This window comes from Thunnus maccoyii, chromosome 1, assembly GCF_910596095.1.
Source record: "Thunnus maccoyii chromosome 1, fThuMac1.1, whole genome shotgun sequence".
NCBI lineage: Eukaryota > Metazoa > Chordata > Actinopteri > Scombriformes > Scombridae > Thunnus > Thunnus maccoyii.
In genome coordinates, this window is record NC_056533.1 from 6,591,516 (window position 1) to 6,610,619 (window position 19,104).

Consider the following 19,104-nt stretch of genomic DNA (forward strand, 5'->3'; position numbering starts at 1 on the left):
GGAGTTTAGGCTCTTGAAGTAACAAATTTACACATGGATTTGAAAATCCCAATCCCAAACAACATTTAAACTTACATGTTTAGCAGAACATTCTTTGTCCAAAAAGACACAGTCCTTCTCAGGGCTAAGTAACTACCAGAACATTTACAGGATTTCTGGATTACCTGGAAATCTTGTGTCAGGGTTATTCATATCCTGGTCTGTTTGTCTGGTCTCTTATTATTACTATTTATTTTATCCTTTGTAAAAACATTTGGTATTCAGGATTTTAGTTGTTTAGTTTCTAAGGGATCACACTGTGTATTGATATGTATAACTATCTTTAACATACAAAATTATTTGGATAGTAGCCAAAGTGTGTAGTGTGTAAATTACTATTTTGTAAAGGTTTTGTTGGGTTGGTAGTTAAATATCTGTTCCTCCTCCCGATGCATACAAGGGCCCTTGAGCAAGACGCCCCACTGAAAATCAGTCAGTGTGTGTATGCATTATTAAATGTAAGTCGCTTTGGAAAAATCTGCCAAATGACTGTAATGTATCAATGTCCATTTATGGAGCCTAATAGTGAAAAAATAGAACATATAACCCATTGGCCCCTAGTTAAATTTTGGCCAAGGATACTACGTGTCATAACCCTTTCTCTCCCTATGATTACTTTTTTCCCAATTATTTTTTGGCATTTTCTTTATTGGAAAGTTGATAGTTTTGCGGCAGGCAGGAAATGAGGGAAGAGACAGAAGGGTTTGATATGCAATAGAGGTCCAAGGCCGGAATCAAACGATGGACGTTGCAGTTACTGTATATGGTATGTACCTTAACCGTTTGACTGCCAGGGCACCCTTCTCTCTTCCTATGTTTCCTGTCTGAATCGTCTCTGTGAATTTATCTGATAAAGGCTTAATATGCCAAAATAAAATAAATAAATAAATATTATAGAAACCATTCATTTTCTTAAAGGGGAAGGCATATCAGTCATTGCAAACACTGAACTTATTTCAGCAACATATTCATGTAAATGTTCAGTTTCAAAGCTTCATCTTAACACTATAGACCATGCCAATTTAACTTCCTCAAATTCTGGGTTGACATCATTGGCACATCCTTTACAGTAATTGGTCCAACTATTACCACTCACACAGACTAGCACAGATAGTCAAGTAGAGGTCAAAGACACAGAAAAAAAACAAGACTCTCAGTCATAATATAACCCAGGGCTGGTGTTGAATCTAGGAAAAAAGATGGGAAGCAAACAAAAGCACAGGTGTTTCTGTGAAACTCATTTTCAGTCCTTCAAGTCTTTTCACTGAAGTGAAATGCTTGAACACACAGATAGCGTCTGTGATTTTGAATGGAGGCATGGGTTGAGTAGGTGAGTCATACAGTAGCCAAAATCTGTATGCAAGAATAAGTATTGGCATATTTCTTTATAAATAAGAAGAAATGAAGCCAAGCCATGGCATAGTAATATGTTTCTGGTGGACACAGACTTACTTAATTCAGTTTTTAGCTTTGGGAGATTTCATTAATTATGGCTACACAACATATGAATAGTTAAACTGATTGGTATTCCCTTTTTCGCACCATTGTTCTAATATTCCATTTCATCCCATGTCTCTCTTTCTCTCTTGCTGACTCTTTCATTCAGTCTTGTGTTGGTTTCTCATCTGTATCCAACTCTGCTTTGAATGACTCTCTGCCACTCTGTATTCATCTCACCTTTTGGTGCTCTGTTTACTTTGTGTATGTGTGTATGTGTACAAGAGTGTGTGTGTGTGTGAGGGGGGGGGGGGGGGGGCTAAAAGTGTGGACACGCTTATTACATCCTCCTTATCTTCAGTGGCAGGGGCAGGTGCTATCATTGTCATGTGTTCATTTGGCTGGTGTTTCACAAGAGACCTGGGAATTGTAACCATGCGTACACTTACCGTAGATATGTATATATGTGTGAGAGTGTGTGTGTTCGTCCCTCTATCTCTGTGTACCAGGCCAAGGGAACTGATGAGATAGATTACAGAAGATATATAATTTTTATTTCATATGTGTGTGTTGAAAGGAACTGCACCAGCATGACATATGTGGAATCAAGACAATGAGTGATTTGTAGATGGGTCTTAATAGAGGAAGCAAAGGGGAGAATTTCTGCTCTACTCAAATCATTTTCATCAATTTTAACTGCAATTGTACAGTATGTCCCTTCTGTTCGCCTTTGCGTGAGCTTGTGTGCGTGTGTGTGTGTGTGTGTGTACGCTGTTGCACAAGAGATGGAGGTTTGCCAAGGAGGGGGTGTCTGCCTCGAGGTGTTTGTCACAATGGCTGGTTCCCTGGCACTGCTGTCCACGGTTATGGGTATGTGTAGGTGTGTGAACGTCTTTCTGTGTGTGTGCGTGTGTGTGTGTGTGTGTGTGAGGGAGAGAGAGAGATATAAAAATAGACAGGGAGGGAGGGAGAGAGAGAGAGAGAGAGGTGAGAAAGATGATTCCAATTTACAGACGTAGAGATGTAAGGGGAGGAAGCTTTGCCTCAAGAAAGATGTGTCACATACATTGTGTCAGACACATATAAATGCATAAATATACTCACACACACAAACACACACACACCTACACAGTAAAATACACATTATAAACACTTATATTCAGCAGACACTGCTGCAGAGGTTTATGCCAAGTACAATAAAGTCCAGCAGAGTTTTTTTCAGGCCAGCCAGCACTCTGTATGCAGAGAAACCTGAGATGATATCTTGCAAAAGCATGTATGTAGATAATTTATATGCTTCTCACATTTTTTTATGTTATTTCATTGGGGCAACATGTAGCCTGTTTGTTTCAAGGGAATCCAGATTCTGCATGCATTTTTTTTTTTTTTTTTTTTTACTGTTTTTTCAATTTTATTTGTTGCATGTCTTACAAAGTTGACCCAATTTTCACAACATTCTGCACACAGCACAGTATTGACATGCTCTGCTGGCTCACAATTACTCTTTACCACTGTGAAACACTAATACTTTTAACATTGAAGACACACACATGCCACAATTCTTACATGCCTGCTGCTAGAGCCTGTACAATTTGGATATATTCTGAGGATCAGCTCACAAATCCTTGACATCCTACAATAGTGCCATTTTTTAGCCTTCAATCTCCAAACAATGTTAAACACAGCTTGTTTTAACTATCTATTTCACTTTTATGTTACAGACTTGTGATCCTTGTAATCATGCAGCTGTGACACCTATAAAGAAGATTGTGAAGAGAACTTAGCAAGACAAGCTCGCTGATGGTGCTGATTATAATTATGCGTCGGCTTTATATTTGAAATAGACAATACTGTACAAGTAAGAAAAGGCTATTCAGCTTGCTATTTACTGTGGGGTCAAATATTCACTGGGCAAAAATCAATATTTATAATGACTACAACACTTCATAATAAAAATTGTAAAAGACCAGGCCGATCTCTAATATTTATGTCTAATTAGCATAGCTGTTGTATGAGGCATGACCCTCTGAATACACTGAAGGCTGCATCACATTTCTTTCCATTTCAACCCTGAGTCTTGCTGTACTGTCCCTTCAGAATACAAACTAAGTCTGTATTTAATTCACTCTACTCCTTTGTTCATGTAGACCAGGTTTTTAATTATGTACCCTTATTCTATGCTAGTGTTGTTGACTTTCAGTTGAAGTTTGGCCACTTCAGCAGCTGGATGTTTTCAGACCATACCCCCCATCTTTCCACCTGGACACCTTGACTACGATAAAAATATATATATATATATAAATAAAAAAGCAATTTGCTCATACTCTAAAACGACAGTAGGCTGAATGGTTTGCACACAATTTCTCATTATGCATACCCAAATAGGCTATTGTACGGTGCGTGGCTGGGGCTGATAGGGGTTGAATTGTAGAATGGGCTTACAAGAGATTGTGATAAAAAAAAAGGAGGCACAATAAGGCTAAAATTAGCACAATTGTTTGCTACAGAGGGAGCGACCAACTTGGGTTGATGAACTCTGGCCACAAAAGATAAATAACTTAACTATCTATTTAAATGTAGATTTTTCAATACTACAATTAACGTTGGAATTAATTTTAGCTTCATGAGGAATCATTATAGACAGGTAATGGTACAACAGGTACTAAATATACAACAAATGTTATGTCTGCACATATACAATATGCTGGGTCACCAATGTAATTACAATTAATCCTGAGGGGAATATATATAGTACCAGTCAAAACACCTTCCCATTCATTTGAATGAAAAACTGTGTCCAAACTTTTCACTGGTACTGTATATCTACCAAATTCCATGACAATCCATTCAATAGTTGTTGACACTTTTCACTTAAAATCACAAATGTTGGTGGACAATTCCATCTCTAGAGCCATACTTTTAGCATGGATTAAAGCAGCTAGTTTGGGTTTTATTTTTATTTCTTTGTTATTTGTCTCTGAGATTTCTGTCCCCACCTCGATAAAATGGAGGTGAAAGCAAACCTTAATAATCCACAGACCTCACATTGAACTACACTGGAACAACTTTCTACCAAAAAAATAGTCCCTTTGAGAACTGTTAACAATGTGTTCTGTGGATTGTCCAGAATAACAAGGGCACTTTCTGGTGAATTTTTAAAATGCAATTTTTCATTGCCATTAGTACCACAAATGAAGTGTCATTCAACTACATTGTATTGGGGTAGACCAATTCTACGCTATCTTCTGCAAGGCTAGATAACACTAGATACAAGATTTTTTCATTTTTATTTTTTAAAATTTGGGTGGTAATAGTAGTATACCACAGCAGTGAAAATAGCCATAGTGATGATAGCAGCAGCAGAAAGAAGTAGGTACAGCAGTATTGGTAAAAAGATAAAGTAGCAGTACTCATAGATGTAATTGGATGTCTAATATCAGAAAGGTTGGTTCTTGGCCCCTAGAATTACAGAATAGAATGGAAAAACGTGTATATCCATACCAAAGATGCACTTAAAGTGTAAGCAGTAAGTAAAGTATAACACAAAGCATGTCCACCCTTCTCTCTCTCCACCCACGCTGTTCCAACAGTGCCGGGGAGTGCACTCAAGCTTAATGAATTGAGACAGAAGGCCAGATAAATGTGACCAGTTCAGTAAAGGCAGTAGGCAGACACAGAGAGAGGCTATGGCCTGCTCACTATGTTACATATAAAGGGAGCACCGGAGGCGCCCTGAAGTCCGATCCCCGCTTTACTCTGCCTCTGGTTGGCATAAACATCTAATAGGGCCTAAAAGCCTGGGATGAGAGCAACACATGCTGGGTAAGTGGTTGAAAATGGGACATGGAAAAGGTTTTAGGACATTCCAAGAACAAAGCATACAGCGAGCGTCTGTTCTAATCTATGAGATATGTGCCCTTGTGGTATGGGTTATGGCCGTGTGTGTGTATGTGTCCCGACATATACATATGTGTGGGCCTGCGTGCATGTAGATACATACATGTCTGGCTCTGTGTGTGCACGCGGGTGTTTGTTCCTGTTTATGGTTGTGACTGTGTGTCTTATGTGCAGGTATACATTGTCAGAGTGTATGTGGGATTGGATGCTTATTATGTACACCATCCTTCAGGTGTGTATTTTTTCCATGTCTACATATGGGCATATGTGTATATGTGTGTTTGTGTGGTGGATGTGTCTATGCATTCACTGTACATTTGACAGATTTTCTGCTTTTGTGTGTCACTGGTATGTGTATATGCATATACATGGCTATATGTATGACAGCATTATGTGTGTTTCTCTACATGCACTATATATGTCAAATTTCATGTGTATAAGAAGTTTTTTTTTTTTATTATTCAGTGAAATAAGAACAGTGACTTTGACAGTGTGTGTGTATGCGTGTGCATGTGTGTGTGTGTCTGTGTGGGTGTTGCTGCTAACAGGGCCAGCACATATCATCGCTTATTGGAGATGGAGAAGATGTTTCCTCGGGGGTCAGTGAGAAGCCGTCATTTCACATGAAGGCAGCCAGGAGGGAGGAAGTAGAAGGACGAAGCAAAGGGATGGGTGAGAGACAGCACAGCGGACGGAGGACAAAGTGAGGTGGGGGTAGCAGTAGGAGGAGAGGGATGGAGGGAGTGGTCCACCAGTCAGTATCATGCCAAAAAATTGTGCAACGGAGCTAGGAGAGAAGGAGGGAGAAGTGAGATGAAGGAGTGAGAGAAAAAGTGAAAAAGGTTAATAAAAAACAAGTAGGTAGGGGAAAAGTGATGGAGAGGAAGAGAGAATAACAATACATTTGCCAGAGGGAACCAGGGAGATGAATGAGAGCAGAACAATGTGGGTTTGTTACATAAAGCTGGGATCAGACGCAGGTCAGCACATCAGACCTAACACAATAGATAGGAGGCAAGCAGTTCAGGAGGAAAGACTAAATAATAGGAATAAAACATGACAACAGGAGAACGAATGCTACCCCATCACTGGTAATCTAGGAGTCTTCACTGAAAACAAACTCATGTACTGCCTGCCTCTCACGGAAGTACTCTTTTCCAAAACACCATAAAACTTAGCCGACAAAAAAAGGTGATGATCGAAGGCCGTTTATTGGCGCCAGCAATTCCCCTTAGCTGTCAGTACAGTAAATACTTCCTCCACTCCAACACATCGGGTGTTTCTGTATTTATGGGTTTTAATAGGAAGAGCGTGATCATCATATTGACCAGCCTGCTCGGATCCTAATGGGCGCCTTAAATCTCAGGGAAACACACTGTATTGTGAGGTGAGTTACAGGCAAATTAACACGGAGAGGGAGGCCAGAAGGGCTACTCCTGCCGGAAGGGAGGAAAACAATCACTTGAAAGATTGTCGGACATTTAGGATGAGCGGGGAGGGGAAGGGGGAGGGGAGCCAGCAACGAGAGATGGGAGAAAAGGCAATAAACGATTTTCATCAGTAGCAGAAGAGATGGGTTGGAGATGGTGGGTGGAATCCAATGTGCTCGCCTTCCATTATAAGAATCATAAAATACTTTTAATGACCAAATATTGGTCTCTTTAAAACAAGATACTGGATCATATTACAAGCATTATGGTGTCACACTTTGGCTCACACACTTTGGTACAGACAAATTGTGCGGTGCTTTTGTGTGTATCTATATTAGGCTTACTTTTGTGAGTGTGCGTGTGTCTTTGAGTGAGCATGACTGGTTGCCAGTTGATTTAATATAAACCCATCACCACTAAAGGTGTGCATAATAGAAATGTGCACTAGGATGCTAATGACACAGCAGAGCACTCACTTCAGCTAAGAATTTTCTCAATATTTTTCATTTATTCTGTGTTGCATTTTCTGTTTAATGACCATTTCCCTACACTTAAATGTTGCCTATTTACTAGAAATCCTGTTCCCAGCTATTTGTCATTTGGACTGACACAGTGTCATTGCACTGTAGCACACAAACAATCAAAGAACAGACGAATCAATCAAAAGAAGACAAATCTTAAATGAAAATGAATCTTAAACCATTTCAATAACTGACAAATAGTTTGAATGATAAAGCTGGTGATATTCTATATTCTTCTTATTGTCAACAAATCCCATGAGACTTCCCTACCCCGTGTGTGTCACTCAGCTCCAAGCCCATTTGTTCCTACTGAAAATGTAAATCTTTAAAAATGGGTAACAAATATATACTTTTGTTTTTAAAAGAGGCTTAATAATTTCCTAAAACAGCTGGGTACTGTAGTTTTTAGCAAATGTTACTAAAACAGGAGTAAATAGTGTCTTTTGGAGACTATTTTCAGCTGCGGATTAATATACATTTCCAGCAACAGGATGGTGTATGAGTGATTGAGTCAAAATAAACTACAGTGTGCGTGTTCATTGTAATGAAGCAACATGTCACCCAGTGCAACGGTGTGGCTCATTGATGTGTCTTTAATTGTTTTCAGACAACAATGGAGGTCTGTGGCACAAGGGAATGAGTTTTATCAGACTTTGGCTACACAGATAATACTAATGTTCAACTCATTGTTTTATCTCTTCAAGGGATTTGCTGACAAGAAGAAAAACAGTGTTGTCCTTTACGTCATTTATAAAACATGCATTTCAAACATTTGCAGGTTCCACCTTCTAAAATGTAAATATATTCATACTTTTCTCTGTTCTATATTACTGCATATTTAATACCCTTGGGTTTCAAACAAGCAATTTGATGAAGTCACCTTGTAAAGGAAACTCTATAGGGCGGACTTGTACTTGGCCACAGAACGTTTGCTCTCAAGCCACAAGGAAATGTTATTACTGGGCATAAAATCTGAATAATTGGCTCAAAACTTATAGGCTATTTGTGAATAATTACTTTGAACCTGGTACAGCCTGTCTGTGCTGCAGCTTTCCTGATCAATCCCTGTCATGGCCACAACAGCAGGGTATTGAATTTGAACTAAAGTAGGCCATCAGTACACCAGTTTACTATTGGTTTAGTCAATAAACCATTAATTAATTAATCAGAAAACTTATCAATAAGGTTAATAGACAGTGAAAATAATCACTAGTAGCAGCCCCTGTGTTAATATAGGAATCAGTTAGCCAGTATTCAGTTTAATCTTACGACATGATGATTCACTCCATCTACAAACACTAGTGATCCTATGGATTAACATGTGAATGGATTAGTCAGTCAGTGTGTACTAAATACCAATAATGTGCACACATGACGATGGCATCCAAATTACAAACAGACAGCATGCACATAGAGTAATACATATAAAGTAAGCAGACAAATGAGAAGATCCATCCAGACAAACAGACGTTGCTACGACACTGAACTTTTAATACAAAGCTGGTTGGTCTGAGAAAGCAAACTTGAAAAACAAAGTTAACCTTTCATGACTGCCTATGGGCAGAAATTTGGTCAATGTGACTAAATGCAAATGAGAGCCAAACAATATAAATGGCAAAGCAAGTCTACGCTCATCATCTGATAGCCGATGGAATCGAGTTATACGCTACAAGTCTTCTCTGTGCTCGATAAAATGACTGCCACTATCAGCTGACAGTGAATGTCATTGCTGGTGAACAGAGGAAATTGTGCCTTGAAGTTTTGAGTAATTGAATTTGTAAAAGTCATCGTATTACCCTATAATGCGATATGCAGATTCAGAGAGGGGTGCAATTTACAAAAGGGTCGAACCTCTATGAAATTGCCACCATCCCCCCACTTATTGCACACACACACACACACACACACACACCCTGCGTCGTTGTCATTAATCCAGTTTCCTATTTCACATTGCGTCTGGCATTGCTGCTTCAGCCTCAGAGAAAGTTGAGAAGTGACTATAAACCTCAGATGGTATTTTGTTACAAAGACACCGTGGAAATGCTGCTCACACTTTGGCTGATTATTCTAACGTCTCCATGACATGACCTGTCAGGATTTAAATATCCTTGAAAATGCTCCTCGCGGTGAAAGGAAGGCTGGTGAGGCATCCTCATCCACAGAATAGTGGATACGGTGAAGGACATAAAACACTAAACATACTTTGTGATGCGTACTTTAAAGACCCTCTGAGGCACGCTTGACAAACTGCAGAGCTTTTACATTTATACGGTGTACGTAAATATAGCAGGAAGGGCAGAAAGAGAAGCAGGGAGAAAATAGCTGTGGGAAAAAAAAACCCCAAAAACAATCTTTGTGGATATTTTAGGGTTTGTGGTAAATGTACATAGGTGAAAAGCACAATAATAACAGGCCCCTAAGCTGCCTAAAGGTCTAAGATTTTTCACCTAAAATGTTAAGCAGCATGGTGCTTCGAATTATTAATGAACCTCTTCTATATTGAGGGTCCATTTGTTTTAAGCATGCAGTTTTTATCAAATATTGTGTTTACAAAAGTTTCTTCACACAGAGAGACAACCAGATGGCACCATGATTACATATGGCCTCACATACAGTGCCATGTAGTAGAGAGATAAAAAGACACATTATGGTACTTGTTAAAGAGTTGCAAGTTGCTTTAACAGTTAAATGTTGACAAATGACTGTTTTACAGACTGCATGCCATATATTTAATTACATGCTAATTTATGAAGAGTGACCATTTCATTGGTGTTCAACAAATCTGTGCATAGTACTTCTGACGTTAAAGGGGTACTCCAGCAATCTACTATTGGTGTTCTATAAAACTGTGGGACTTGCCAGAGATAGATTTAAAAAAAAACACATGATCATAATCTAAGCATCAAACTGAGATATCCTGACTTTTTTCCATTCTGTAATCCCATTTAATTTTTTTATTTTAAAGATATCCATAACGACCATGTTTGCATGCACAAAATATTCTGTTTTTTGCCCTTATTCCAAAAAAGACAATATTCCTACTAAGCTGTTTACATGGCTAATGAAAATGAATACTCTACTCATTTTCCTGTTTGCATGCAATATAGAAAAGAAACAGCTGGAGCCCCTTTTGTCATTTTGCTTCCTTGTGTCAAAATAGGATAGAGGTTTGCCACCAGCGGCGGACCTGTTCGACTGTGCAAACACAGCCTCCCTCTTTCATTTGTTCAACCACCTTCTTGAAAAAGGTCGGTGATATTTGCGCATTTCCAAAAAACTGCTGATAGCCAAGTCTTTCAAAATGTTTAACAGTAGGTGTGTTTCTCCTTCCAAGCAGAAATGTGGGCTTTTCTTTTGGGCATGCATCTCTATCTCATCTCTATCCCACACCTGACTGTAGACAGGCAATAGGCCATGTGTCGCAAACTGCAGTAAAAACGGAATAATAGTGGAATATTAGTGTCCACGTAAACGTAGTCACTGTTACCTAACATACCTGTAGCAGAGTGGTAGAGAATGGTAGCAAATTCAAAATGCTTTGTCATCACCGTTGTGAACAAAGCACAGTGCCATAACAGCGTAACATAATTTTAATCTCCGTGACTGGATGTTTCTTATCGGAATTGTAGTTAACATCCCACCTTATGTTTTAATTATGCAGGATTGCACCTTTGACTTTTTATCAAAGAACCAGATATTTTCTAACATAGCTGTAGATTCATGCTCATCCAAGCCATGGAAGTGCTCCAACTATGGGTCACCTAAAAGTGTCCATGTAGAAAATAAATGGGACTTTAACTTCCAAAACCAAAGGCGCCCAAAATAGCTCCTCCCACTTGGCAAATCAAACTATTTAAATATCCACACACCTCGTTTGTCTCCATGCCAAAGCAAAGATGATGACATCATAAGGTACTTATTTCTTAGATTTCAAAAAGTTCCATCAAAATCCAAAGACATTTTACAACTGCTTTCACAGGCTTGTACTCCCCGTGCCTAGTAGTGATGTTCATTAGTAAAATTTGTGGTGTGCCCCTTTAACTCTAAGTCTTACGAGAGAAGACTGTTAATTGTAAATTAAGATAAGAGAATGAAAGGGAAGAAGAAGGAAAGGAAATGTCAATACTAGTTAAATAATGACAGATGAGGACACACAAGAGAGAAAAAAAGCAGAATTTTAAAAATCCAACATATCTAACCTTTTTGGCTGTCAATGACGAAGTTGCCCTCCTCATTTCCTGTGGTGATTTTATACGTAATCCCGTCCCCATCTGGATCCTTCGCCAGCACCGTGGCAACGAGTGTATTGGGGCCCGCATCCTCTGAGACAAACGTCCGATATCTGATAGAACACATACAAACATACAATCAATTCTTAACCAATACTTCTCTGCAGTGTAAACGTGAAAATGAGACACATTCAACAGTGTTTTGTCAGTGTTTTAGATCAATTCTATCTAATTCATGAAAATCAAAATTAACCACCACACACTGAAATGACTTTACTGTGACTTTATTAGGAGTGAACAACATGTTTCACCTGTAGCTTCTTCAGGTTCACTTAGCACAATCTATCTAATTCATGTTCAGCCACTAGTTCAAAGCATCAGCACATAGAACAAAAACACTCATACAGGAGCAGATAACATCATATAAGTGTGTCACAAGCAAATACATCACAGACCAACCAAATGCACCAGTGCTTTGCCCTCATTATATGTAATTTCTAATTTAGTTAATTAGTGGATCCCTGAATTTTGAATTACACTAAGGAGAACAGACATTAACAAGGATGATATGAGGAGAAGAAACAAACATAATGCAGCAACTTTAGGGTTGCAGGCATTAAACTCCTTCTGGATAAACTGCTGCATGTGAAATAATCAACACCCTAAAAGATAAAAAGAAACAGCTTTGGTCATGTTAGCCTGAGATTTTTGTGCCATTTGTTCAGTCTGACAGTTGGTGAAAAGACTTTGTTCAGTCTGCTGAGTGATGTCTGAACCAGTGGTTGTGTTTCACACTGTGACCAAAGAGAATTTTATCAAATGTTTACAACTGCAGCCACAAGAAACACAACTGCAACTTTCTAAAAGAAGAAAGTGGTTCTTAGATGTGATCCTTGCGGCACACAATACTGATACACATTTGGAACTGGTTTCCAGCATAGTGAACAAAGGGCATATTCAAGAGATATGCTGTGCATCGTATGTATTCTGTTTAATGTTTCAAGTATTTACTCTGAACCCAGCTGAGCCAGTTTCCTGTTATACCAGCAAGTTAATCAGTTTTACGGTGAGCCCCAGGTGTTAATAAGTCCCTGGATAAATGCAAAACCACAATCACCAGTAACCTCAAAAATTCACTTTTTAGATATAGTTCTGGTAACTGCCATACCTCATGTGAACATACAGAGAGACATAAAGAAAGTTTTCCAACAACATCACAGATTTCTGACCCCACTACTCCATCCATCCTACATCACACCTTCAGTCATAGAATACCTTCAATCTAACAACTTTCAAAGTGACAGAATAAGAATGTGGAGGGTGGTGGTGGTGAAAAATAGCTTCCTGTGATAGTCCAGAAAAACAAGACACAGTGGAGCAGTTCTCCAACAGGCAGCGCTCGCAGCTCTAAGCCTGGCCATTGGACTGCATCACTATCCTGGAGGACATTCAGAATGGCTGCACGCTAATCAAATTTTAAGGGTGTGTATGTCTATCGCTGGCTTTTGAATGGGTGGACAAGGGATGGAGAGAAGGAGTGCATCCTTGAAGCGAGGTGGAGGAAGAAAACATCAGCTGAGACAGCAACGCTATTGCAATTTTGTTTAAAGCTTTTAGGCATGTAAGTGATAAAGTACAGTAGAAGAAGCAGTCTCATGAGCTCAAACCTCTACATTACAAACATTTGAAGCATCTAACCAGATGGCCAAATACACAGTAATAATGCAGTCTATAAATTATGATGTGGTGATATGATATAATGCACAAATAGGCTGATATAGAAGAAATACTGTCTCATTGAAATATGTGTATGCAAGGTAAGGACTTGTGTGATGTATTAATGAATGTGTGCAGTCGATCATCTACCCTATCTTAGAATTTTAGTATATATTGTATACTGTGTTCAAGCTAACTCAGTTGCTTGCCTTGACATGCATTTTTTATCAGCCCCTGCATACCAAACTAAGTTTATCATCTTGCTCTGAAATTCCCCTTCAGTTTTGTCTTTCTATCTTAGTGTAACACTTTGAACTTCAGCTTTGAACTCTCTTTTGGCCTTACACATACATTTCTGAACCACTGATGTGCTTGAAAGCAAAACTTTTCTTGAAAGGCTGGCCCCTCTACCTTGTTGACATGAGTTTCAAACTCTATATTCTTGGGACAGATTTCAGCTGCCCAAATCGGAATAAGAAATCTCTGCATAATGCAACATGCCAGCATCTCTGGGTCATTAGTTCAACATCAAGAAGTGCATCTTAACTAATAAGCTATTAAGGCAAATCTTGAGTGGACTACCTCTTAATTAACACTTTACTTTGAGAAAGTTAATATTACAATGAGAATGCTTGATTAATCTCCACAGTCAAATCTTCACAGATATAACCAAATTAATATGGTTCTTCGGCAAATAATTGAATATAAGTTCAATCTAAATACAGTATTTACAGTGCTAACAACAAAATGAACCCTAAATGAACTCTGCTGATTAAAAGTACAATAACATGAATATTAGAAAAGCTTCTGTGCATGCCTCTCTGTCTTCCTCTTCCTTTTCCTTCCCTTATTGGGCTTACAGCTCAGATTAAAAGATGTGCTCTTTCGGCTGTAATTTATCAATGACTCATTGCCTGCCCACATGTGTGTGCACATTAAAAATGCCGGTCAAGTAACTCCGACAGCCTGACTTGAAAATATATCCATCTGTCACTCTGCCCTGCCAATGAGGTCTGTTCATTCTTTACTGAAAACAAGGTACTATCATTAGGAGTTGAAAAGTGTGATCATGTTCTGTCGCTGCCGTCTTTTTGCCTCATCAACTGTTGGAGCAGTTCTGCCTGGAAGATCAGTGATGTGCTACTCATTTGCTCTGTTTGGAGAGTGTCATTGCAGTATTTGAGTAATTTCAGCTCACACTCTGAAAGCTGCGCACTTCCCTACAGATCAATACCAAGTCAGGTAAAAGGAGATGCTGTGCTGTGTTTCTTTATAAGAATAAAAAATAACTTCATTTGTATAGCACTTTTCAAACAATAGAGTAGTTACAAAGTGCTTCACAGAGAATTGGGGCACTGAAATCTAATTTAAAATGTAGAATAAAATAAAAAGAAAGCAAAGCAAACAAACAAAATCACTCAAAATCCAAGCACAATAAATATAGAATAAGCTAACAGCAGACTATAGATTGAGAACAGGAAAAAGCCTCTCTGTACAAGTGTGTTTTAAGAAGAGACTTGAAGGTAAATAAATAAATAAATAAATAAATAAATAAATAAATAAAAATAGTAAAAGACCTCATACTGAGCCTTGTGGCACGCCACAGGTAAGATGGGCAGTGGAAGATGAAGCATTACCAACAGTGATGGAGAATGTTTTGTGGTTGACATATGATTTGAACCAACAAAGGGCAGAGTCAGAGATGTCAACCCACTTCTCAAGGTGACTGAGCAAGTTGCTGTGGTCAGCCATGTCAAATGCAGCACTAAGGTCCAGGAGTTTCAGAACTGAGCATTCACCACTGTACACAACACAACCTTTCTTTAATTCCTAAGCAAGGAGGTGAGTGTTTTTCTAGACTTTTGAACTAACCCCTTTTCACTTCTCCTCCCAAGCGGGGGTTTTACAGAATGGAGGTTAGTCAGACCTCCTGAGAAGACCATGGCTGACAAAATAACTAAAGTAAAGTCATTTGAACCAGAGAAAAGACCAGATAACTCCACATTAAACATGAAAACAGACTCCCGTTGGAGTTTCACTTATCTCCAGAGACTGAAATAAATCTAAGTGCACTCCTTAGTTGGCTTAACATTGGTATACCTCTTATTCCAGCCAAGTCTTAGTTCATGTCAATTAAGTCTAATCAGTATGTAAACCAGCTAATATTGCTTAGCATGAAATTTTAGCATGATATAAGATGACTGAATTAATAGAATCTAATTTTATTTAATTTCTCACCATGTGACAGCACTGCCATCTATTGACTGGGATAGCAAAGTCTTTTAACCCTACAGAGTATGAACTGCTTTTGTTTTATTTGTCACCTAAACTGTTGCTTTCACCTTTTGTGCATTTACTATAACATTATAGACATTTATAGTTTTGATAATGTTAGAGACCTCATGTTTGAACAATGTTGAGTTGAATGTTTAAATATTATGAAATAAGAGCTATGTTGAATTTATAATGCTAAAACTATGTTTTTCTGAATAGTTTAATGTACTGCTATCTACAATTTTTATCACAATGGATTCGACTGTAGTAAGGCCTGAAGTATGCAATTTTATGTTGTTTTACCCCTAAGAATCAGGAATAGGAGATAATTTTAGGCAAGTCAAAAGACATGCTAAACTATTTTAGTAACACCAGGTTTCTTTTGAGACAAAAGAATTACAAATTCATTAGTACTTGTGGTGTGAAATGCTTTATCCACGCCCAAAACTCTGTGAACTGATAAAAACAGAAGCCTGACTAACATTGTGCCAGGGGTGGTACATCACAAAGCCTTTAGTTCCAAGTCCTTTAATTTGTGCATGTTGATCTATGTTCTTTTTGTCTTTTATAATTTTGTAACATTAAGTCTTGACATTTCATGTGTAGTATTAACTCATGAAGTCACATACTTCACTTCACTATGGCCCACTAATTTAAAGTTCATATTATTAAGTCTTTTATTGATTTGTTTTATTATTCTCTTTACCATGTATTATCCAGATGTTTAGCTATTAAATAAATGTCTTCATTTATCAACAAGACGTTGTTTGTTTGTGTCCTTTGAGAGCAGAAGACAAGTGGTCAATGTATTGAAAAGAACTTACATTTAAGAGACTGATTGTATTTGCTCTATTCCATTTAAGAAGAGTGGTGCCCCGAAATTTAAAATAAACATAGTGTCATTCGTACATCAGCATCAGATGCAACCAGGAGATCATTACTAACCCTCAGAAGGGCAGTTTCTGTGCTATAATGAGATCTAAAACCAGATTGAAATTTCTCAAAAATCTCTTTGCTACTCATTGACAGTATTACCTGAGATGATGATACTACTACTATCAAGACTTTGGAGAGGAATGGTAATTTGGAGATTGGTCTGTGACTATTGAGGTCTAGGGGATCAAGATTAGGTTTCTGTAAAAGCAGTTGGATAATGGCATGTTTGAAATAAGAAGGTACACAACCAGTAGCCAGTGAGCTATTTATAAAATGTAAGATGTATAGGCCAAGGAAGTCAAAGACCTTTAATAGAAACTTAGTGGGTAAGATATCGAGGGACATGATATTGGTTTCAAGTGTGTAATTATCTCTTCTAAGGATGGCAGAGATATGGGTTCAAAGTAGGTGAGATGAATAAAGTTCTCCTGAATTATGTAGTTTCTCTTAGGGTACCTAGGGCCCATTGATCAAACAACTTCCACTTGTGGTCTAAGGAAGGTATCTGAAAGATCATTAGATAATTACTTATATTTATCTCACCTGAAAGCCAGAAAGAACTAAAGGCCTCCTTGTGTATTTCTGCTTGCAACTTGATGGCAAAATTACAGATGCTGTCTATGCAGTTGACTTTATGCATGACTCTTTCACACGGGCTACTAAGCCTCTTTTGTTCTGACTCCTTAAATTAACTCTACTTCTACATTACAGATACAGACAGATTAATAATTATAGAATCAAATGGAGTAGGCTTACAATTAGCCTTATGATTACAAGGAGCCTGAATTAGCACCAACAGCTGTTGCTGGCCTGCATTGGTCTGTGCAACATATCAACTTTTTGCTGTATTAAAAACTCTGGTAGTGCAAGGACCATTAAAAACAATCAATGGATTAGCTGATCGACAGAAAATTAACTATTTTGATCAAATTAATCATTTAAGTAATTTATCAGGCAAATTTTTTTGCAGGTTTGAGCCTTTAAAATATGTTTTTGTTTTTTGATTTTTTAAATCATTGTGAACTGAATTTCCCTGGGTTTTGAACTGCTGGTTTGACAAATTTGACTGTGATTGTGCGGACCATTTTTAATTATTTTCTGATATTTTAAGGACTAATCAGTCAAAACATCAACAACAAAAAAATACATAGAGAGATTAATCAATAATTGTTAGTTTCAGTCCTAATCTGTGGTTTTTACTTGCACTTTACATTTCAATTGCCCATTTTCTGTTATTTTAAGAGGAAGCTATACTACGATGCCCAAATCAACAAGGTCGTAAGGTTGCCAACAACTTTGATTTTTTCATGTGCTCTTGCCTCCAAGTGCCTTACTGTCATCCAAAATGTATAACTGTGTGGACTGTGAAGTATATGCCTACAAGAGTATCGACTACACATTCAATATCTGGAACATCTGCACTTAGAAAGATACCTAGTGTAGTATGTCCAGTAAGTGAAAAAGATAAGTCTGTGTGCTAAACTGAATCATGTCAATTGTCGGCAGTGATAAGGAGGAGCTGAATATGATAACGGAATGAGATAAGTGGACAACTGTTGTGTAACGCATAGCATAAAAGCAGACCTATACTTTGTTGGCTATATCACAAATCAGTTTTAAACCTATAATGATGGTTTCACAGCAGGCATTTTAAGGTTAATCCTACTTGACACTTAAAACAACCTAACTTCAACAAATACCTCTTTCTAATGCTTTCAAGCAGATGCTTGTAGGCGTCTACTGCATGAAGGACTGCCTGTGTGAGTGTCTGAGAGAGAGAGAGGAGAGAATAATCAGGACAGATCACTGAGAGGAAGCAAAAAGCCCAGCAGTCAAGAAACAGTGAGATGCCTTTCGCAATCACATTTTGGCTATACCACAACTCTAATTTGGCCAGATCAATGCTGCAATCAATTGAAAACTGCCTCAGACATACACCACCACACACAAATTACTTTTTAACCTTTTTGTTTTACTTTTTATTTAAGTTTGTTTTCATTCAGTTGATCCAGGGAGAAAAATAGATGTGTCCTTTAGGCCTGTGCCTGATGTCAGTTGTGAAAATTAATTACTGAATTTAATTATTGAGTTCATTTAGTTTATCCAGATAAGGTGTAGATGGAGAATCTGTGTGTGTGTGCGGGTGTGTGCGTGGTCCAGGTATTCCTCACGTTGTGGGGACGTGTGTGTGTGTGTGTGTGTGTGTGTTGAATAGTTGGGGGTCAGGACCACCAGCCGATCCATTCAACTGCTGCTGACTGATTGTGTTATTTATTTGCTGGACCACGCCTCCAGTGTGGTTCCTTATTAATCTGTGCTTACAGTGGAATGTTTCCATTGGCTTATCTGTTGAATTACTACTGGCATGCACACTCACTGGCCACTTTATTAGGTACACCTGTTCAACTGCTTGTTAACGCAATTATCTAATCAGCCAATCATATGCAACTCAATGCATTTAGGCATGTAGACGTGGCCAAGAAGATCTGCTGAATTTCAAACCAAGCATTAGAATTGGGAGGAACACTGATTACAGAGAATGGCCCGGAAAAGAGAAAATATCCAGTGAGCGGCAGTTGTCTTGTTGATGGCAGAGATCAGAGTAGAATGGCCAGACTGGTTCGA

General features: G+C 38.3%; 1 protein-coding gene across 1 annotated transcript in view; it reads right to left on the reverse strand.

Annotated features, from left to right (window-relative positions):
- LOC121896373 (neural-cadherin-like) overlaps window positions 1–19,104 on the reverse strand; it is a 261,050-nt gene that overhangs the window by 187,053 nt on the left and 54,893 nt on the right. Inside the window, exon 7 of the mRNA XM_042410220.1 lies at window positions 11,524–11,666. Within this exon, the coding sequence (XP_042266154.1) occupies window positions 11,524–11,666 (143 nt within the window). The remainder of the gene's footprint in view (window positions 1–11,523; window positions 11,667–19,104) is intronic.